General features: G+C 40.8%; 1 protein-coding gene across 4 annotated transcripts in view; it reads left to right on the top strand.

The window, feature by feature from the left end:
• Nucleotides 1–22,997, top strand: part of adgrb1a (adhesion G protein-coupled receptor B1a) — an 84,963-nt gene that overhangs the window by 35,588 nt on the left and 26,378 nt on the right. For 2 of the 4 annotated variants that reach the window (XM_047811549.1, XM_047811547.1), the window contains exons 3-18: nt 3,201–3,356; nt 4,470–4,544; nt 5,091–5,195; nt 6,575–6,739; nt 7,374–7,538; nt 7,841–8,170; nt 8,265–8,366; nt 8,864–8,970; nt 9,057–9,251; nt 9,352–9,420; nt 10,531–10,639; nt 11,324–11,467; nt 14,239–14,314; nt 14,982–15,084; nt 17,711–17,754; nt 22,339–22,465. In XM_047811549.1, the coding sequence (XP_047667505.1) occupies nt 3,201–3,356; nt 4,470–4,544; nt 5,091–5,195; nt 6,575–6,739; nt 7,374–7,538; nt 7,841–8,170; nt 8,265–8,366; nt 8,864–8,970; nt 9,057–9,251; nt 9,352–9,420; nt 10,531–10,639; nt 11,324–11,467; nt 14,239–14,314; nt 14,982–15,084; nt 17,711–17,754; nt 22,339–22,465 (2,072 nt within the window). Of the gene's footprint in view, nt 1–3,200; nt 3,357–4,469; nt 4,545–5,090; nt 5,196–6,574; nt 6,740–7,358; nt 7,539–7,840; nt 8,171–8,264; nt 8,367–8,863; nt 8,971–9,056; nt 9,252–9,351; nt 9,421–10,530; nt 10,640–11,323; nt 11,468–14,238; nt 14,315–14,981; nt 15,085–17,710; nt 17,755–22,338; nt 22,466–22,997 lie in introns of all 4 variants that reach the window. The other 2 variants (XM_047811548.1, XM_027149697.2) reach the window with 1 other exon arrangement.

The following is a 22,997-nucleotide window of genomic DNA, read 5'->3' as shown; positions in this document are numbered from 1 at the left end:
TTGGACGTGAAAGTTAAAATCTTTTGTTGCATCCCACAGTATCCCAGTCTGATAGACCTTTAATCTTGAATTGTAAAAAACATTCTTGTAGTAAAATAAAAGTAAAATAATGTTCCTCTTATATGCAGTAAACTCTCCTAATACCAGCATTTGTTCTATCTGGAGATTCATCAACTTCTAATCTTGACCATTTCACAGCCATCCATGTCCAAGACATGAAAAATACTCTCTGTTGTCAAGAATGATGTTAATATGGAAGACGGCAGTTTGAGAAGGCTCCAATAGCTTTCAGATGAAAGGTGATGATCAGGTGATCGATGAACTGAAAAAATGTCTTAACTTCATGTGTTTCAGAGGGCGCACGTCGTAGCCTTCTCGGATTCTGTGCTATTGGGCGATAGGGAAGAAATTTCTTTGCTTGAAAATGGCAGTTGTTTGCACATGAAGTTTACGAGATTTGTGGCGTAAGGCAGAGAGCAAGAAGGAGACATGTAGACATGGCAGCAACACTGAGATTTGCTTCCTCCCCCTGGAGTGAGATTAATCGACAACATGCGATTGTGCAGGTGCAGCTGCTCAAATATTTATCTTGAGAAGGATAGAGACCGCAGGCACATACAGAGAAAACAGTGGATTAGACCTATGAACTTTTTCCAGTAAAGAGGAGAGAGAGAGACATAGAGTGTGTGTGTGTGTGTGAGAGAGAGAGAGAGAGAGAGAGAGAGAGAGAGAGAGAGAGAGGACACACTCTTCTTACCACCTGAAGGAGTCTACATGTGGTTTATTTAACTTCAACAGAGGGAGGAAAAAATGAAACATCGTGATATTCTCCTGTCTATTTTTATAGAAAAGGATAAAATCACTCATATAAGTATGTGATGCAAACGATTATGTGTTTTGCATTTATTTTACGTTTCCTCTAGCGTAGGCATCTGTGATTCATTCTGTTCCTCTCTTCTTTTCCCATCATAGCGCTTCTTGCTCCCACTTCACCGCCTTCTCCTTTCTCTCTTTCAACCACTTGTGTGCTGGCTCTTTCTAAGTCGATTGTGTGTGTGTGTGTGTGTGTGTGTGTGTGTGTGTGTGTGTGTGTGTGTGTGTGTGTGTGTGTGTGTGTGTGTGTGTGTGTGTGAATGTCAGTGTGGTGTGTGTGTGCAGTAGACTGCGACTGTCCTCTGGGTGTCAGCAGTAGCCGTAAGTTGGAGAATCTGCTACTGTTCCCTCTGCTTCTCACTTCTCAACTCACAAAAAGTGTCTGAATGTCTAAACATTTGATCGTATTATGCAGAACGTCTAAGGCAGAACAATCCATTGATTTCAGAATGATATAGGAACGAGTATGGAAGATCCTAGAACAATATGTAACCTGATCCTCGGCTCAGATTCTGCCAGACGCCATACGGGAAGCAGAGGTGACTTTGAGGCTCATTTGAGCAGGACGGACACATACATAAGCACAAAAGGACAAAAGTGCCAAAATGATGAGCAGCATGACCCACATGGTCTCTGCAATATGGTGCGGATAAACAAGGAAAAGCATGAACAATGGACAAACATACAGAGGAAAGAGAAACACAGGAGAATGCGAGTTAAAGATGATAAAAACTACTACAGAAAGCTTGAATTTACAGGCAGGACCATTGGGCAAGAGAAGCACCGTGAATTATTAAAGGCATAATAAAATGTCCTTGGGGTGAGAAAAAAACATTACATTATTCTTCCTCCCTTTTCATGCCGAGCGTGTGATTACTGAGCCGAAAAAAGTTCATATTCGCAGACCATTTTTCACCGGAGGAGAGAATCTTATCTCCAAATGGAGTTTGTTTTTGTTTTTTTTTCATTTCTCCTGAGAGCTTTCATTTGACAGAAAGCCTTCCTCTCCTCATCCCTGCCGTATTGGCCAACTCTCTTCTGCTATTCATAAGACCCATTTGTTTTAAATAAGCCTGAAATCATTCTAAAGGGAAGCTGAAGGTTATTTCACTCAGGTTTTACTTCATTAGCATCCCCTGTGAAGATGTGACAGGCCTCAAAACGATTCCCCTAATCCACGAGGGATTGGCCGAGCTTGCTGTTTATTCTGTTTACTTACGGCATTATCGGTCGAGGGAACAATCTGATTGTGGGTGCGGCTCACAGATGAGGTTAAGCAGGCTGAAGCTGGAAGTCTTCAGGGTTCATTTTTGGCTCATAATTGTCATTGGCTATATGGATTAGGTGTTTTGTTGTGCATTCAGAGCTGGTCATTTATGGATTGGGATCAATTATGTTGTTTGGCAGGTGAATTTGCCTGCAGCAAAACCAATTCCAGCATCATGCGTAAACAGTGTGCCTTTAATCGCTCAATCTGCACAAACAAATAGATATCGATGCTGTTGTCAGTGCATGTTTAACAGCCATAGGCCAGTTTTCCTACAGGGTCAGAGCACAAGAATCATTTACATAAGGTGACAGAATATTCTCACCAATTGTAAACATGCTAATATGGCGACGTATTGTTTTTTTCTCCCTAAGGTGCCATTAACGACAACTTAGCATGTCTGTATTTCTGAAGTATCTACAGTAAGATCATACTTGTACCCCTCCTATGGCCTATCTTAAATATTTAAATTTGCATTTATATTAGAAAAACATTCATTTCTCTCTCTCTCTCTCTCTCTCTCTCTCTCTCTCTCTCTCTCTCTCTCTCTCTCTCTCTCTCTCTCTCTCTCTCTCTTTGTCTTTAGTCATTGAGGGTGCATTATGATATCAGCTCCTGTCCTCCCACATAGTTGATTTGTGAGTAATTAAAATTGTCTGTGCCAGAACATTGGCCAGCTTCATGTTCTATTCATGCAGATTAATACATATTTGTCGGGGCCTGTGGGAGCAGACAGGCGGCACTGTCTGCTATTAAACATTCATGAGAGCACAGGACACAGAGTCACATTCTACTGGTATTTATGGGCCCATTCTCACATCCTTATGCTATCATAATGGGATCACGGTACAGGGGACATCACTGCTGGACAGGGACTTTTAAATGACACTGCAATTTAATTCATAGAAATTAGTGGTGAAAAAATTGGGTAGGCTGCAGTAGCCAGCTAATTGTCTGTGTGTGTGTGTGTGTGTGTGTGTGTGTGTGTGTGTGTGTGTGTGTGTGTGTGTGTGTGTGTGTGTGTGTGTGTGTGTGTGTGTGTTTGTATGTTGTATCTCAGGAGGCTGGAGTAGCTGGGCAAACTGGGGAGAATGTAGCAGTGATTGTGGGGGTGGTGTTCAGACACGCGCACGTGTATGTCAGTCACCTCCGGAGGCATACCTGTGTGCTGGAGTACTGGAAGAGGGCCGTCCTTGTAACCCTCAACCCTGCATTGGTGAGTTCTGCTGAGTGTGTTTTTTTCCATGTTATATGTGTACCTACATGTGGAGGTGTCACAGTATGCCTTATAATTGCACAGAAGATAAGACAAAAAGCAGAAGATAAGACAAAAAGTTAACACATCAGGCAAAGGCAAAGTCAATCCAGGCACAGGTCTGTATTAACAGTATTCAGAGGTCTAGGCAAAATACAGAGATCATGTAAAGTCACACAGTGTAAAGTCAAAACTGAACAGTCAATACAGAAATTCTTGCTACAGTAACATCAAGAGAAACGAGTGTATACTTAACAGTGAAGAAACTGAGGAAATGTCACTTTAAAGTGTGAATGTGAGTGCATAATGATTCTAAACAGCCAGTGTTTGATCTTTAAGATGGTGATGAGAAGTGGAGTCTGACTCAGCTATCTGTTAGTGCATGTTCGGAGACCTGACACCAATGTCACTGACCTCAATATGCAAAATGAAATGTTTACATTTGAGCATGTGACTTCTCACAATTACTGTGATAAACGTTACCTGCCTACATAGCACAACTCCAATGCAGTGAATTGCTATCGCATACTAATTGCCAAAAATTGATACTTCGTGATACCTCAAGCTCATTTTGAGGAATAGTCTTTCAATGCTGTAATCTTTTACTCATCCATAAATGACTTCAAACTCAAATTTTCACAATTTGCTTTGTAATTTCTCAAGTTATATTAAGTTACATTATAGCAAACACTCGATCTGATTATGCAACCCCGAGTTTGTACACAGGCCCAGATCACGCTGATTGATAATGTAACTTATTTTAAATGCAGATATTGTTAGAGGATCTGTATTTTAAAATCTGACATAGCGAACGCATCACACAGTCTGTTATTGACCGGCCAAAATTATATTGGGATCATCTGCTACAGTGTGACAAATAGAAATCTTAAAATGCTGCTATAATCGTACAGTCTCACACCATCTACTCATTCTGTTTGCCTCTCTTTTGGACGAATCATTTGATCATCCGTATCTTCTTTATATCATACAAGCAAAAGGGTACTTGTGTATTCCCATTGTGAGCTTTGATAGAATAATGGATTGATGTTTTTCTGCACCTGTTGTTTAACTTAGGCTACAGCCAGTACTCATCTAAAGTGAAGGTTTTAAGCACGCTGAAATACACTGGGCTGGAGGACACCAAACTTGGTAAGGAGAGTTTTGACTTTATGACTAAAGCAGTGTGAATGGGGCTCACACTTCATTGTGAAAAAAAATATCATGTGTTAATTGACAGTTCCATATTCAGGGTCGTCTGCTATAAATGTCTTCATTTATATATGTGTTCCATTCACGCATGTTCTACGTTTGCATTCATCCTACATGCACTGCTCACTCCATCTCACCTTCTCAGCCTTCCAACACACCAGCATGGTAAAACTGCCCAACACACTTCCCTCTCTTATTCTTAAATAATTATACTAATATTCGTTCTTATTACTTAGACTCTTCTGATCACATACACACACACACACACACTGAGAATATCTGCTCAGCCCCTCTGTGTCATTGTGAAGCAACAGAGCAAAAAAAAAAAAAAACAAGCACTCTTCTTTTTGGAATGAGCACAGCCCCAGTAAACAGCATCGCTGTATTTCCTTACGTCCCAAGCATGGCAGATGCTGTTTAACAGTCACGCACAGCTCTGTCCAATTGGAAATACAGTCTAGTCGCTAACCCCACCCCATCCTGCAGGCAAAGGCCGATACAGCTCTCGTAGCCAATCTCTGCGATCAGCTGACAGCCGCAAACGAGAGGATGTGGAGAAGAGCCGTGCTGGACAGCAGTCTCCTCAGACAGGTAAGAATACAGGCATCAGCCTCCTTTACAGCTTGGGCTCTTACACACACACACACACACACACACACACACACACACACACACATTATATGTACAAACACATATATTCATTTATTTCTGGTAGGCTGTAGTTGTGTAATTATTCACCAACAGTCATGTAACTTTTTAAAAAAGAGACTTAACACTTAACTGGGAAACGTATACACACAAACAGATTTATTTGTACATACTTATTTGTGGCCACTTATCGCACATACATACACACAGGGGTGTAGATTGGATATGCATGTGACTACGGCCTCATCTCATCTGAATATGAGTAGGATGTGTATGTCCCGTGATATGTTTGGCATGGTTCACAGTGAGACAGCAGTTTTTTTATGAATCATGGATTCAATATGTAACAATATTATTCACATATCTGAGAGCCTGTTGAGCTAACAACTCCACTTCAACACCATTAAAGGCAACACATGGATGGCTTGGGTGTAGTCATGCTGTCTTTTGTCTTTTGCATGATTGTTTATTTTGTACTTTTTGGAGTTTAGGCTTGATAGAGGTTGAATCAAAGTGAAATAAAAGTTACTGCATGGGGTTATGTTAAGTATTGCATGTACTAACTCATGCTCTTAATTACACCCAGGTATCGCTTCAAATATTCTTTAGGTCACATCAAAATAAAAGGTTCTCTCAAAAGGTCTTTCGATAGTTTTGTTTAATTAGATTATACTTTTAATAATTTGAGACCAATATTTTTTCATTTTCTATCTCACTTCTTCTGAATAGCTCTTACTAGATTTGATGTAGAAATTATATTTGCTTTTGCTAGTATGTCCTGATTCCTTGCTTTGACAGCTCATATCATCTTCCTGGATAGTCACGACAGCTCAATACATCCTCCTGAACTCTCATGATAGCTCATGTTTTTTGCTTTTCAAGCACACCATCCACATCTGCTTAGTGGCCAGTGATGAACACCTCATACTATTTTATTGCACATTTAAGACAGCCTTCTCCTTTGCATGATTCCCATGATTTCCCTGCTTCATCAGCTGTGTTTTGTCAGACCGCTCTGTCACTCGCTCTGCTTCCCTATTGGCTGCAGATCACAGGTGTTTGAAATCATCTGATGAATAGCCATTTCAAATTATCACTAGACATATCCTGAAAAGAAGCATTCACCTTGTTCAGAGATGAATGCTCTGGATATGTAAAGAGGCCGGAGGGTGTTGATGCCTCTCGCTGTTATAGCATAATAAAAGCTATTCCTGCATGTTGAATTCCAGAATTCTTTTCGGCCCTTTTTTTTCTGCCCCTTTATGAACCTGCCTCTTCCTGCCCCCTACTCCCTTTCCTGTACCCTTGCCCTGCCCCGGTAGACTCTCCTGTGGGTGAGGAGTGGTCCCCGTGGAGTGTATGCTCAGCTACATGTGGCGAAGGCTGGCAGAGTCGCACACGCTTCTGTGTTTCAGCCTCGTACAGCACGCAGTGCAGCGGGCCACTGCGTGAGCAGAGACCCTGCAACAACAGCGCCGTGTGCCCAGGTAAGAGAAGCCCGCCCTGCCCACTCCAATACCATCAACCTCTCTCTTCCTGAAGCTTCCAATGCCAAGTACCCACACACCAACTGTACAGCTGAGGCCCCGTCTCCCTAAGCTCCACTGCTCTGCAAGATAGTAATGGGTTGAAGTAGACCATAGCATGACATGTACAAATTTTCCCCTTGGCATGATGGTCGGCGTGTCCCTCTCCATCCCCTCCTCTTTCTCCCTCTCCTTCTCTTTATTCGCTCTCTCTCTCTGACTCCAGCTGAAAGCAGTGCACATCAGACTATACCCACATCTCAACACCTCTGGGATATACATAAATATGCAAAGTGATCCTCAAACAGCCACCCACATATGAAAAACACAGCTTAGTTTCCAACTCACACACAGTCTTGCCTCATATGACTAAAACATTCAAGCCTTCAGATTGCATCATATGTGGTGGTTTGCATGCCTCAGAGTTTTACCGAAATATATACAGTATGTAGTGACGTTAATTTGTTTATTTGTATGCACATTTACTGATTTATTCTTTTAAACATTGGTAGGTTTTTGTGTGTGCTGATGTGTTTTTGTGTGTGGACCAGTGTTTTTCTCTCTATAAATCATCCCCTAGCCGCTCTGATTGCAGTGCACGGTGCGTGGGATGAGTGGTCTCCATGGAGCCTGTGTTCCTCAACCTGTGGCCGTGGATATCGGGACCGCACACGTACTTGCAAGCCACCGCAGTTTGGAGGTGATGAGTGCGTGGGCCCAGAGAAACAGACCAAATTCTGCAACATTGCTGTCTGCCCAGGTGAAGATCTTTAAATAAAGAGCGCCTCATTTAGCTTTAATGACTTCCATCAAGTGTCACAATTAAAGGCAGATGAGAGGCTGTGTAGGAGGGGGGATATTGAAAGGCAGCTTTGTCAGCCTCATTCACGGAGATGGTGACTAAGGGAGCTTTTAAACCACTCTAGAATGAACTAAAGGCTTGGCAATAAAAAGACATGCTCTCTCTCTCTCTCTCTCTCTCTCTCTCTCTCTCTCTCTCTCTCTCTCTCCACCTCTCTCTGTATATCCCCCAATTCTTTCCTTTCTTCTTTCCCCTTCCAGTGGATGGTGTGTGGAATGAGTGGTCCAGCTGGAGCTCTTGCTCAGTTTCATGCTCAAACGGGACCATGCAGCGCACACGCGAGTGTAATGGTCCATCATACGGTGGTTCAGAATGCCAGGGTGAGTGGCTACAGAGGCGTGACTGTTTCCTGAGGGAGTGCCCTGTGGACGGACAGTGGCAGCAGTGGAGTTCTTGGTCAAGATGTACCAAAACATGTGGTGGAGGAAGCCAGCAGAGGGAGAGAGTGTGCTATGGGCCATTATTTTTCGGGGAGCCATGTGTAGGAGACCGTGTCGAAATACAGCCTTGCAATGAGAAGAGATGCCCAGGTGCAATGCTAGGTTCCCAAGTGCATACTTAACCATGTTTTACACTTTTTTGTTTTAATTTTCTAATAAAATGAAACTTTCCTATTTAACACAGAACCCCATGAGATTTGTGGTGAGGAGAACTTCTCAAATGTTGTGTGGAAGAGAACTCCTGCTGGAGATACAGCAGCTGTACGCTGCCCTCCAAATGCTGCTGGTAGGACAACAAACTTGAACCAAATATACTGTAAATATGAGCACACACCAGCATGGTTAACCCCTGTCCACAGTATCTTTCAGATTCAGTACTATCAAATTAAGTGCAATACACTTGTTATCTAGTTCAATTAATACACTTGTTCTAAGTTTAGTTTTCACTTTTACCCGTATATGCAGAGTTTGCATGTCCCTCTTGTGCTTCAGGGGTTTCTACTTTTCTACTTTTCTACTATAACAGTTTCTTACCCCAGTCCAAAGACATGCACTATAGGCTGATTGGTACAGTATATCTAAACTTTGTGGTACATGAATGGGTGTATGAGAGTGTCTCGCACCTTGTGCCACGAGTTTCCTTAGATAGGTTCCAGGATCCCCTCAAACCTGTGTAGGATAATCTGTACAGAAAATGGATGGATGGATGGATGGATGGATGGATGGATGGATGGATGGATGGATGGATGGATGCAAATTCATACATGACATACATACATACAGGCACCATATTCCGTCGCTGCTCTCTGGATGAAGAGGGAATTGCCTACTGGGAAATCCCATCTTATATGAAGTGCATCTCTAACGATTACCGCAGCATCCAAACACTGGTGAGTACTCTGATCACAGCCCACTGACCAAAACATAGTGCATGTTATTATGAAAACTAAGAGAACAGTTTGACTGCTTTCTTTAGACCCGTGACCACCTGTCAAAGGCACAGAGAGGGCTGGTTGGAGATGGGGTATCAGAGCTTATGAACAAACTGAGAGTGACTTCCAGTGAGGGGACCAGTTACAGTGGAGATTTGCTGGCTATAATCGACATCCTGAAGAACATGACAGAAATATTTAGGAGGTCCTACTACAGCCCCAGCAGTGCTGACATGAGGGTTAGTGCAGAACAATATTTAACAGTGAGAGACATAACAGAATCCTGTTCTATACTGTTACACTATATGAAACCATATTGTGCACTTATTTGGTCTGCAGAACTTTGTTCAGTCAGTTAGTAACCTGCTGATGGAAGAGAACAGAGACAGATGGGAAGAAGCACAGCTGGTAAGTTCTACCGCCTACATTTTTGTGTATATAAAACAAAAAAGCAGTCAAAAAATTTGTTCTATTCTTATCAGGACATCTTCTCTGATGTTAACTTATTTAGACTTAGGCCATACTTTACATTTACAAATTAAATTGAAATTCAAATACCAATTTGATTAAAATATTATATCAAGCTGACCATTTCATCCCAAACCCTTAGGCTAAAAGTTGAAAGTTATTTTATATTTCACTACTTTTTATCTGCCTTTCATTTTTTCAAAATTTGATGCTTTTCAAACTAATTAAAACATGTGCAAATAGATGTAGTTTGGGTTTAGCGATATCTATAGTATAGTATAAAGTACATTGTTTATGCTTGTTGGGTTTGAACATGCTTAAACAGTTGGCATCAGGAGCTCTAATTTAAAACAGTGATCTCTACTGAGGCATTCTTTTCATACCTGCTTGTCATTAGAAGTATGTATTTAATGCAGCCATGGTTGAGTTTCCAAGTTTTAATATGAAGTTGTCTCCGACTTGGAATTTAACCATGAAAGAATGCCCTTTATGAAACCCATTATTTAACTTGGACTATATGACTAATGCATTATTACATTTAGTTTCTGAAGGTGGTCTTATCACTTATTAAACTTTTGTTCTGGTACACATTTGTAAATGTCAGTGAGAGAGAACGTGAGAGAGAGAAATAGAGAGAGAGAGAGAAAAGGGAGTACAGCAGGTATGACTCAGTCAGCAGTGGGTCTGGAAGAGGAGTGTGTAATGTAGGAGCATTACTGAGGGATGAGTTTCCTGTCTCTTCTATCAGTCCATAAACATTCAGCCTGCATCACCATCACTAATCCTTAAGCTTAGAACACCAACTGACAGAAACATATTGATGCATAGCTTCGGATTCTATAAGCCTTATAACATTGTGATTAACAAAGGCAGACGTTTGATGGATCAAATATTTATTGTGAGCTAAACTCATTCTCTGCATTTATTTCAACAATCCTGTCATCACTTACCTACAAACATTCCTCCAAAGCTTTTTCATATTCTTTTACCAACTCTACTATTTTAAAGTCTAGGGTTGTTTCATCTTTTTTTGGCATCTTTATCTTTCAGCTAGGTCCTAACGTTAAGGAGGTATTTCGCCTGGTGGAGGATTTTGTTGATGTCATCAGCCTAAGAATGAAGGATTTTCAGGATAACTACGAGGTCACAGACAACCTTGGTTAGTTTGCAGTACTGTATATATATTTTAAGTCACCGTGGCATTCAAATGTGCATCTACATGTACAGATAATTGATTTAAATACCTTCTGGGATTGAGCTGATATTTTGGCACATACATTTCTGGAATTGGGATTGTTATGAACACTGTTTCAGAAAATGTGAAGGAAACATTCCCCTGAGAGTTTTAAGCATCCTCTGGGAAAGGCAGGTATATGCACATTAACTCAGATCTTGTAGCTCTGGATATTCGCATGGTGCTCATATCCCACTGTGATCCACCCACAATTCCACAGCACAGGGCCCACTTGGAAGATGTGCTTTACTCACACACAGAAACTGGCAGAGACGGGCAGGAGATGAGTTGTTTCTCACTATGACACTCAGGGGGACCAAAAAAAATGGCAGATTGGACAGAAGTAGGTGGGGGTGTGTGGGCCGAGAGCAGTTCTTTACCGTCACCTGTCAGAATTACATGTCCAGCTATGGAACTGTCATCTGTCCCTGAGCAAATTGTTTCACACTCACACTCCTAATCACCAGTGTGCGAACCCAGACATTAAATTAACATGAGTTAGTTTATACTATTGTGCTAAAACTTTACGAATTACCTCTTGGACATGTTTTCCGAAGCACCGTGGCTGTTTATTATAGTTCTAATGGCTGTCTGTGTGTCTTCCCATAGTGCTGAGCCTTCACAAAAGACCTGTTGCAGGCAACACTGATATAAGCTTTCCAAAAAAAGGCTGGATGGGCATGGAGGACTGGGCTCGGAACTCTGAGGACAGGGTTACCATCTCAAAGAACATTGTCTCCTCCGGTAATCCAGGTGGGTAACTTGTTTAGATTTTAAACAATACACACAAGGAATAAGGAAGTATTCACACTTTGCCTGCATATATAAATTCCCACACCTAGGAAAGATTCTTGGCTTATTTTAAGGAGGAGCTCAAAATCACAGGTTTGCTTTCACATTAAAGAATTCTTTGTGAACACTGCAACTCCACACCTCCCTTTTGATTTTGCACAATAGGAGACTAGATTTATACATTTACTTGTTTGCATTATTTTTCTTTGGTACAAATAAGCAGAGAAGAACAGCACTTTTCTTGGACGCATAGTATATCATGGTGCAGGAATATATGCAGAGCCATATTTTCTTGTTTTAAAAGATTTGTAGCTATGCCTGGCTTGTACATGTCTGGCTTGCAGCAGAATTGTGAACTAATTATATTGTTCCATTCCTATCAAAGTCTGGTTTTACAGTATATATCAATAAAATTGTCCTTTCCCTTCGTTGGCCATAGCAACCTTTTCTGTGCTGTCACAAAACTTGAAACTGGAATCAGCCCAATCACATTGCTTGGCATGCAGCAGAGGCATAGAGAGAGATACTGTACCATAGTTGGGATATAAAGAGCCTCAGACAATCATTATCAAGAGAACCAGGAGTGTTTTTTGGTCTGCTTTTATGCTTGAAAACAGCATGAAATCTCATATGGAATGTGGACCAGAGCCTGTGAAAAATGCAAATGTTTAAATGACTCAAATAAACATACATTAAAACTCTCAAATAAGCATACATGACAAATACGTACAACTGACAGTGTAATACAGAGATTTTAAAGTGTCCACAGGTGGTATCCATAGATTTATACCGAGAGAGGTCAATCAAAATAAAAACTTAGTTTTACTTTTGTTTTGGAGAAGCAATGGACTAAGATTTGTTTGTCCAAACATATGCATCATTAGAGAAGTTCCCTCCCCTGTGACTATGCTAATAGGGCAGTTGCTGCTTAATCAGGAGTCAACAGGAGCCAATCAAGAGCAATTAGACCTAATTTCCACTCCCACTGGGGACTCCGTTTCCATGACACTCGGCGTAGATTGATAACGAGTCAAGTTTGGGGCATGCTGAGAGTGGTGCTTATAGGAAATAAACTTTGAGATCTTTGAGAGCTCAGAGAAAAACTCCAGAGGTTATTTTCTCCATGTCTCTACTTTTGCTCCCATAGCAGCTGTAGCTGTTTTGTACTGACACATAGAGTGAGCGGAGGCAGACAGGAATAAAACTGTCTCTAGGGATCGGAGGAAAGTAGCTCAGCCTCTTTCGGCTCTCCGCCCCTCCATACCCATGCAAGCTCAGCTGCAGCCCCAGAGGTGTAGTCTGTGCACACACTGCCTGGCTGCCAGTCTTCATCTCCCTCTCTTCTAACGTACTCTCTCATAGTCTGCCAGCCGCACACTGTGTGTGTGTTTGCATGTATTCAAGCCCTGGGCTCCGTCCAGTTCTACTGCTTCCTTTCCAGCTGTGAAGCGTGTCTGCAACGTGGCACATGTTTTCCCACGCTCCCTCTGTCTGCCTTTTCATCAGAGGTTCAACATAGCCTTGACATTTCAGAACTAATATGCTAATATGTGCCATCAGTTTAGCCAATGTGAAAGTGTGCTTGTGTGAATTAGGAGTCAGTGTGTTGATTTGCATGTAAAGTGTGTGTGTGTGTGTGTGTGTGTGTGTGTGTGTGTGTGTGTGTGTGTGTGTGTGTGTGTGTGTGTGTGTGCACATTTGTGTGCACATTTGTTTTGTGTGCATGTTAACTGCATATAGGCTATATGCTGTGTGAAATTAATTCTGAATGTCTGAATGGAGCAATGAGAGCAATAGCGTGTTTTACATTCCTTCGGCTTGAGTGATTAATTTGCAGTAGTCTGGGTCATGGTTAAGCCATAGGTGGGAATACATCCTGAATGGGATGTCAGTCTGTCACAGAGCACCACGTACATACAGTATTTAGATTTACATTTACTACATTTGGCACACACCTTTATCCAGAGTGACTTACACAAATGTTTTGAAGCCTCTATCAATGAATGCATCAAATCTGTTTTTTTAGGTCACAGATTAAAGATACCATAAGTCTGAAAGGACATACTGAATATACTGTAGGACACACAGACTTTTTTTTAGTGTTGATTATATAGCAATCAACAATGCTATACGATATATCACAACAATTCCAAAACATCACTCAAGAAATAAAAGATATTAAATGCAGATAATTTATGCACTAAAGTCAGAATCCTACCTTACCAGAGGAGAACAATTTCAGATATATCACAAAAAAACTTAAAACACACTAAATATTGAGCTGGTTACACTTTCAATATATATTAGTAAGCTCTGCCCACATTTTAGACCTTAAGGGAAACTGAAACTACTCTTGATTAATCATTTGAGAAAACTAATTAGCGTAAACCAACAGTCACTTCCTAAGCAACACTACAGAATCCACAACGCAATACAATATCACACAATTTAAATAACACAACTCAACTGAGTTAAGCAAATAGTACACAAAGTCAGAATACAACCTTATTATGTTTAAGATAAAGGACTTAGAGCAAACTTATATGATAGGAAACTTTAGCATAGCCAGTTCATCTATCAGCATCTTTTTGGGAGATGGGAGGAAACTCCACAAAGACAGTAACCTGAGTGAACCAGAGAATCTTGAGCTGTAAGGTGACAATGCTACATCCTGCCCCTGCTTCCCACCTAAGTAACTTTCCTGTACACATTCTGTGTGTGTTGCATTACAGCTGAAGATGAGGCTTCAGCTTTTGTAACCGGCATTGTCCTTTACCGAAACCTTGGCGGTATCCTGTCTCTTCAGAGGTAAGCTGCAACGTCACTCTGTCATTTCCTATTGATTTACGCAACTTTGCTTTCTCTTTTCATGCTTCTGCTAATCCAGGCTGCAATGCAGTGAGCAGGAACTGATTGCACTCTGTGGGTTATTAATTCATTCAGTGTGCTTTTTATACGTAATACACAATTACATGAAAAGTACTTCAAGGTCAATATCTGGGGAGTTGAAATAGGTCTGATGTTTTGTTAATCTGTAGTACTTTTTTATGTTTATACTTTTTATATTCATTTCTTTTTTTGTTCTGTCTTCGTCCTGCCCTTGAGTATCGATTTTTTTACTAGTTATCTCTTTTGTTATGCGATCATGTGGTGTTCTGAGAGAGACACCAACTGACAGAAACACTCACCCTGACTGATTATGTACGTGTACAGGTGTTTGTGTGTGTGTGTGTGTGTGTGTGTGTGTGTGTGTGTGTGTGTGTGTGTGTGTGTGTGTGTGTGTGTGTGTGTGTGTGTTCACAGACATATTGATGCTATATGAGTTTGGATATTTTGGGTAGTTGTGTTGCACATTCTTATATGTGAAGTTTAGCAGTGAAATCTGGATAGTCGTGCTCAGGATGAAGCTCAAGGGCAGCCTTTCCTTTGTCTCATTCTCACTTTCTCTTACTTTCTTTTCTCTTTGTCTTCACAGAAACAACACTGTGTTAAACTCCAAGGTGATCTCTGTGACGATCAAACCCACTCCCATTTCTCTCTCTGCCCCAGTGGAGATAGAGTTCTCACACCTTTACAACGTAAGACGCTCTGACCTCCGAACTCGATCAGATGAAATACACACAGAATAAAAAAAGTTAATACTGTTTGAACAAGTTAGTCTTTTGAAACCTTAATAATAATAATAATAATAATAATAATAATAATAATAATAATAATAATAATAATAATAATAATAATAATAATAATAATGTCATCATTGTTATTTGTGTAGAACCTTTACGGAAAAAAGAAACCAAAACTAAGAAGGATGGTCAATAGTTTCTTGCAATAAGTACAGCAAGAAGCATTTTGTATTTTGGTTTTAATAGCTTTCTTTGCCTGACTGCTTGCCAGGAGCATAAATACAAAATGTGTTAGCTCATTCATTTTTTAAAAAAAAACAAGTAAGGTGTAGCCTAAAAGAACAGAGAAACAACGAAGTAATATATTTTTGCTTCTGAATTTGCTTCCTTCTGTTCTTAATAATTACTTCTTTCTTCTTTTGAAAGGAAATATTTTTTCTTTTTTTTATTCAATTTGCTTTAATAATTCTAAATTATATTTTTTGTACTTAAATTTAACTCCTCAGACTCTTTCAAATGCTATATTGTGTTCCTGAGTCCAATTATTACCTACAGTACAGTGAGTATTCACAGTGCTTAACTTTTCCAAATTATGTCACGTTTCAGACTCGTTCCAAAGTAGATTAAATTCATTATTTTCCTTGAAATTCTACAAACAATACCTCGTACTGACAATGTGAAAGGAGTTTGTTTGAAATCTTTGAAAATTTACTAAAAATAAAAAAGGAAAAAAAATCTAAAATATTCACAGCCTTCGTCATGACACTCAAAATTGATCTCAACTGCATCCTGTTTTCACTGAACAACCTTCAGATTTTTCTACAACTTCATTGGAGTCCATCTGAGGTAAATTCAGTTGATTGGACATGATTTGGAAGGCATACTCCCTTCTATATAAGGTCCCACAGTTAACAGTGCATGTCAGAGCACAAACCAAGCCAAAATGAAGTCCAAGGAATTGTCTGCAGAACTCAGAGACAGGACTGTATCGAGAGATAGATCTGGGGAAGTGCAGAGAAATTTCTGCAGCATTTAAGGTTTCAATGAGCACAGTGGCCTCAATCATCCTGAAGTCCGGCCAAATGGAGCGATCAGGGGAGAAGGGCATTAGTCAGGGAGGTGACCAAGAACGCCATGGTCACTCTGACAGAACTATGGCATTTCTCTGTGGAGCGAGGAGAACCTTCCAGAAGAGCAACCATTTCTTTGCAGCACTCCACCAATCAGGCCAGACAGAAGCCACTCCTCATTAAAATGCTCATGATGGCCTTCCTGGAGTTTGCCAAAAGACTCTCAGACTATGAGAAACAAAATTCTCTGGTCTGATTAAAAAAAAAAAAAAAAAAGAGATTAAAATCTTTGGCCTGAATAGCAAGTGTCATGTCTGGAGGAGACCAGGCACCACTCATCAATTGGCCAATACCATCCCTACAGTGAAGCATGGTGGTGGCAGCATCATGCTGTGGGGATGTTTATCAGCAGCAGGAACTGGGAGAAAAGTCAAAATTGAGGGAAAGATGAATGCAGCAATGTACAGAGACATCCTTGATAAAAACCTGCTTCAGAACACTCTGGACACAGAACAACAGCCCAGTGACTCAGCCAGAGCCCATACTTGAACATCTCTGGAGAGATCTGAAAATGGCTGTGCACCCAACAGAGTTCCTGCAAGGAAGAATCAGAGAAGCTGCCCAAAAATAGACCAAACTTGTAGCATCATACTCCAAATGACTTGCGGCTGTAATTGCTACCAAAGATACTTCAACAAAGTATTGAGCAAAGGCTGTGAATACTTATGTAGATCAAAAATTTCAATCTAACTTCTTTCATCTTGTCATTATGGGTTATTGTTTGTAGAATTTTGAGAATATTGTTTATTGAATTTAATCCATTTTGGGATAAGGCTGTAACATAAAATGTGGAAAAAGTGAAGTGCTGTGAATACTTTCTGGGAACATTTCACTGTTTGTTTGTATCTCTCCACTTATCTGTGTTCACAGCATAAATTTCCACATTTCTTTTTGAAGCGTTAAATAAAGTAGTGCTTGCAAAATCATCAGCAGACATATCAAATGCTAATCGTCAGGACTATAACTTTCGCCTTAAAATATGAAAGCTTGTCCGTCGAATATGAAAAGTAAGAAATGATAGCAATTTTCCTGAAAGCAGCGTTAAGGGGAATCAACAGAATGTAAGCTAGCCAGCCCATTAGCGGACAGGCTATAAAGTGAATGTGGCTTATTGTGTCCGAAATGTCACTTACTCAATTAATAAATTCTTGTTTTTACAGCTGTTGTATAGAGTTAAAGCAATATGGTCCTCACCCAGTCGGCTGGGTAATGCTGATATTCGGCATACACTCTAGCATGTGCTGTTGTTGTTTAAATATGTTGTTTACCTGAAACAGTTTTAAACTGCATCTAATATTTATGATTTGGTGTCATGTGTAAGGTAGTGATTTCATCTTCACCGATATTACACATGAAAAGAAGCATAAAGAACTATAAATAAGACTTAAGCTTCTTCATTGTGTGGATCGGTGACACAAGGTAATAGCTGTCTCTCTTTTCTGTTCACACAGGGCACAACCAACCAAACATGCATTTCCTGGGATGAGAGTGACAGGTAAGAGGCTTGCTCTCATTGATCTGATCTCACAAACCATTATTTTCTCTCTTTGCCCTGTCTGCTGTGAGAGACTAGCAATCAAATGGGAGACAAGAGTGAGTGATTTTAAGAGGCTTGTCTCAGAAGACACTGAAGTGTCATAGTGGAAAAGTTCACTCGGTATTGCCTTTGTACTGCTAGTGATCAGGCCAAGATCTATTACACTCACTGCCGTCATTCTGCCACACTCCCACAACCAATCAGAATTAGAAGAGAAAGTCTATCACATACAGAAATAACAGTCAGATAGAATGGATGCAGTGGGACCAACGGAAAAAGAAAAAAAACACAGAGAAAGTGACAGAATGAGAGTAACTGAGAAGGACAACGGAAATCAAGCCAGGAAACGGTAGCATCATTTGGTGCAATCCTGTGGCCTACGTAGCCCTGTCTCAGTCCTGTTTTCACTCCATGCCCTACACTTTCATGCTTGTGCTTTCTTTTTTATCTTTTGATTGAAACAGGAGTACATATATTACACTGGCTGGAGCATTTGCATTTAAATGGATAAAGTGCACAAAACCTACAAGTAAAATGCTTTCTGCATTGTTCCATGATGAGTGAAGTGAGAGACAGTGCAGGGTGACAAGACAGAGAAGGACAAGAGAAAAAGTGAGGAGGACTAGGAAAGTCACAGTGTGATGAAAATACTAAAATGCAATCAAGGTGTATATTGAAGAGAAGGACAGTGGGGTAGGGAGTGGGTTTGGTGCAAAATTAAAATCTAACTTGGACAGCTGCTATGATTAATGAGTTAATATTTGGGAAAGAAATTGGAATGTGAAGAGGCGCCCTTGTCACTACGTGTTTTCTTGATAACAGCTTGAAGGCGTGTGGTCCTTGTGGTGGCTCCCACTCTTCAATCTGCACAATCAATATTACTGACTGTTACCAAGACATCCACTACATACAATATACATACATTATACAATATTCGTTTATACATTTTACATGTCTAGCCTGTAGATCCACTTTATCAGCTGATATTTGTAAGGTTGTGACTGTCTTTTTTTTTTTTTTACTATGCCTATGGACTTATTTTTTGTGAAAGTGCTGATTTTCTACTACCACTACTGTTTTTTCTAGGCATGCTCTGTGTAGCTATATAGTATATACCTTCTAAATATAACAAGTGTAACACAAAATAATGCTTTATACTAGCTTCATTGGTAGATTACTAAAGCAACATATTTTTATTAGGTACTTTTACTGTGTGTTTACGGTATTTGTTAGACGCCCTCATCCAGAGCGACATAAAAAAGTCTCTATTTTCCATACTTAGGATAGCATCAACCTAAAACTGTTCAGGTTTTTTATTTATACATACACAAACAAGGGAAAAAGTGCTAGTTCAAGTATTTCAGCAAGAGGTAGGTCTTCACCTGTCGTTTAAAGATCTATCCGGACCCCTAGGGGAAGATCACCACCTCAGTGCCAGAATAGAAAAGATGGTAGCTCTGAGGGTGCGAGGTGCAGTGTGAGGAGTGATACAAGCTTTAAGGTAAAAGGGAGATGGTCCATTTTTTGGTCCATTTTTTTAGGTAAGCATCACTGTATTGAATCTGATTTGTGCAGCTACCGGAAGCCAGTGGAAGGAGCGCAGCAGTGGGGTGGTGTGTGAGAACTTAGGCAGGTTGAAAACAGGACGAATTGCGTTCATAGGAAGGCACTGATTTACAGTTGTCCAGTCTTAAACTCACAAGAGAATGAACAAGTACCTGAGCAGCCTGTTGTGACAAAAATGGCCAAAGTCATCTGATGTTGTAGAGAAGAAAATGACTTGAGTGTGTCACATTATAAGCGACGTGACATACGGCTAAGTACAGTGACCCATACTCAGAATTCGTTCTCTGCATTTGACCCATCCAAAGTGCACACACACAGCAGTGAACACACACACCGTGAACACACACCCGGAGCAATGGGCAGCCATTTATGCTGCGGCGCCCGGGGAGCAGTTGGGGGGTTCGGTGCCTTGCTCAATGGCACCACAGTCGTGGCCGGCATGAGACTCGAACCCATAACCTCAGGATTACGAGTCAGACTCTCTAACCATTAGGCTATGACTTGCCCCATGAGCATTAGCAACATGAGAGGAAAAGGATAGTTTATTGCAAGATCCTGGCCTGTGGATGAATCATTTAGGATGATCAGCAGTTTAGTTTTGCTGGGATTGAGTTTCATCTGATGAGCCGTCATCCACGATGATACTGTACGTCCACCAGACATACTGAGATCCAAACAATATCTGTGGTATCTGAGGGCAGAAAGGAGAATATTAGGTACACACTACACTCACCAGAGACACCAACCAACTCTACTACATCTTTCTAAGCTTAATTTTCTCTATACAAATTTAATGAGAGGTCCTATATTGCAGGATAAAATGAAACCATGGCTAGATTCTACTCTATGTCCGAATATCAAAAAGCAAATTGAATTAATTTGCCGGTAGGAACTTATGTAGTGAAAAAGTGAAGAATTGTATTTGGAAGCATTATTTAAGCCAATCGTTTGGTTTTGTCACTTTATACCATCATATCTAATCTACATATCTGAGCTCAAATGTTGTTCCTGTTGTTTTGTCACTTTGATATCATTGGGATCTCAGCTCTGTGTCATTTATATACATCAAATATAAATGGTCGCCTGCTGTTTTGTTGCTTGCTAGTGTGAACATACACACTTACACCCACTCACACACATTCATACACTACACACACCATAGCACTGTCAGCCCAATGATCCAAAAATCGAGTGGTGCTGTGCTGAGTGTAAATGTCTGTGTGGTCAACAGAGTTAATCGCATCATCCACACAAACTCTGCTGGGGGTAATAATATATTGGATTTCAGAGAAAATGCTGTTAACATTGAGCCTTTCCCTGGAGCTACAGTCATGACCCTTATTGCCATTCCATTTGCCCTAGGCTGGTCTCTAATCCCAAACTGCACCATGGGTAATGTGGGCTTAGGCTATTTGCAGTTACTATATGTAACCCTGTTTGGAGCTGTGCGGTATCCCTGGATCACAGCTGCTTATACATGATGTTGTATTTACAGTATTAAGATGTTACATGTTGTAAAGGATAAGAGTCAAGGTCAAATGTGCTTTGTTGTAGGCAGGTGATCAAGCCACTGCATCTTTTCAATATCATGTTGTAAGGCAGTTAAACGTGTTAGAGGGAAGCCCAAACTTACGTATTGTTCTTTGTATCGTCATTTGTGATATTGAATTAAGGTCTGGACTAAGTGGATGTGAAACTACTGCCATAAGAAATATTATGATTATATGTGATATTATAAATATATATGATATTATGATTATTATGATTTTTGAAGCTGTTACTTTCAGTTTTCACAAATGTTTAAAACCAAACAAGAGAAGCTGAAGTACCAAGTTATGGCTAACTTTGCTTTATAAAAACACTAAGCAGGCCAAGCAGTCTAAGGTGAACCTTATTCAACGTGTAATCTAAGTGGACAAGCTCCTGTCACTATTCCGATATTAATTTCTGAAAATAATTCCAACAGCAGAGGGCAAGGTGGCTTGTTGGTTAGCATGTTTGCCTCACACCTCCAGGGTTGGGGGTTCGATTCCCGCCTCCGCCTTGTGTGTGTGGAGTTTACATGTTCTCCCCGTGCTTCGGGGGTTTCCTCTGCGTACTCCGGTTTCCTCCCCTGGTCCAAAGACATGCATGGTAGGTTGATTGGCATCTCTGGAATATTGTCCGTAGTGTCTGAGTGAATGAGAGTGTGTGTGTGCCCTGTGATGGGTTGGCACTCCGTCCAGGGTGTATCCTGCCTCCATGCCCGATGATGCCTGAGATATAGGCACAGGCTCCCCGTGACCCAAGAAGTTCGGATAAGCGGTAGAAAATGAATGAATGAATTCCAACAGCATCACTAATGAAGGACGGCAGGCAAGGAAGAAATCAACAAGAGGTGTGGAACATGGGCTAAAGTAAACCATGAAACCCAAACTGCAATCCCAACTCAGACCTCAAGATTTTCTTAGATCTATCTATCTATCTATCTATCTATCTATCTATCTATCTATCTATCTATCTATCTATCTATCTATCTATCAGATTTTTTTCAATACAATTGATTAAGCACTGATTTACATTACATATCATGTATTGGCTGATTTTTTTTTTTGTTGTTGTTGCAAGTTAAATTATACCAAAAGTTTACATCATAACAAGTGCATTTCCCTTATTTAAATCCTTCCTATAGCTAACCTGTCCATGCAGAAGTACAGTTTCTCTCTCTCTCTCTCTCTCTCTCTCTCTCTCTCTCTCTCTCTCTGATTTTTTTTCCTTTTGTTCTCCGGCTCGCCAGCGTTAAAGAGCGCGTATGAACACGGATGAAACTGTAGCAGCTGAGGGTTTTTGATTTTTTCCCTTTGTGTGATTGAGCTGATTGGTGCTCTCTCTCTCTCTCTCTCTCTCTCTCTCTCTCTCTCTCACACACTCTCTCACTCTCACACTATCTCTCTCTCTCTCTCTCTCTCTCTCTCTCTCTCTCTCTCTCTGGCTCAGCTCGTCGCCGCTGGGCTCGTGGTCGGCGCGCGCCTGCAGATCTGTGCCCGTGCACGCCTTCAGGACCAAGTGCGTGTGCGAGCGCCTCTCCGCCTTCGCCATTTTGGCCCGCCTGAGTCTCGACGCGGTAAGTGTATCTCCTCTTCTTGTCTCTTCGTCGCCTCTGGACGCGTTTGTGTGAATGTGTCAGTTGTTCCTTTGGTTGTTTTAGGCGCCCTCGTTACGTATCCACACATTCCCGTGACAGTTCTCCCACCCCTTCCCTTCCCCCTCCCCCCCTCTCCATTACGCGCGCACTCTCTCCTTTTTGCCGTGTTTGTGTAACATGTAGACGCGCAACCTAACAGCCTAATAAACAGTAGAACGGCAGAATGTTCCTTATATCGAAAGGTTCAGTGCCATATCATGCAGATATGAACGAAGTCATTGTCTAAGCATGTCTGTGGTCTTATGTAAATGACCAGTTTCAGTGTGTGCAGAGGACATATTTGGTTCTGAAGGGTTTAATAGGCATAAATTAGCTGCTGGATAAAAAATGTGGACGTTTCATTGGAGTATATATTAAATATTAAAATATCACCCAGATGGATGCTACAACATTCCACCTGCATTCTGTATCCTGGTGTGAAAACACTAGACAGTGACTATAAAGCTATAGA

The sequence above is a fragment of the Tachysurus fulvidraco genome, chromosome 3 (genome assembly GCF_022655615.1).
Source record: "Tachysurus fulvidraco isolate hzauxx_2018 chromosome 3, HZAU_PFXX_2.0, whole genome shotgun sequence".
NCBI classification, from domain to species: Eukaryota; Metazoa; Chordata; class Actinopteri; order Siluriformes; family Bagridae; genus Tachysurus; species Tachysurus fulvidraco.
The sequence above is the reverse complement of the archived record's forward strand: the minus strand, read 5'-3'. Positions and strand labels throughout refer to the sequence as shown.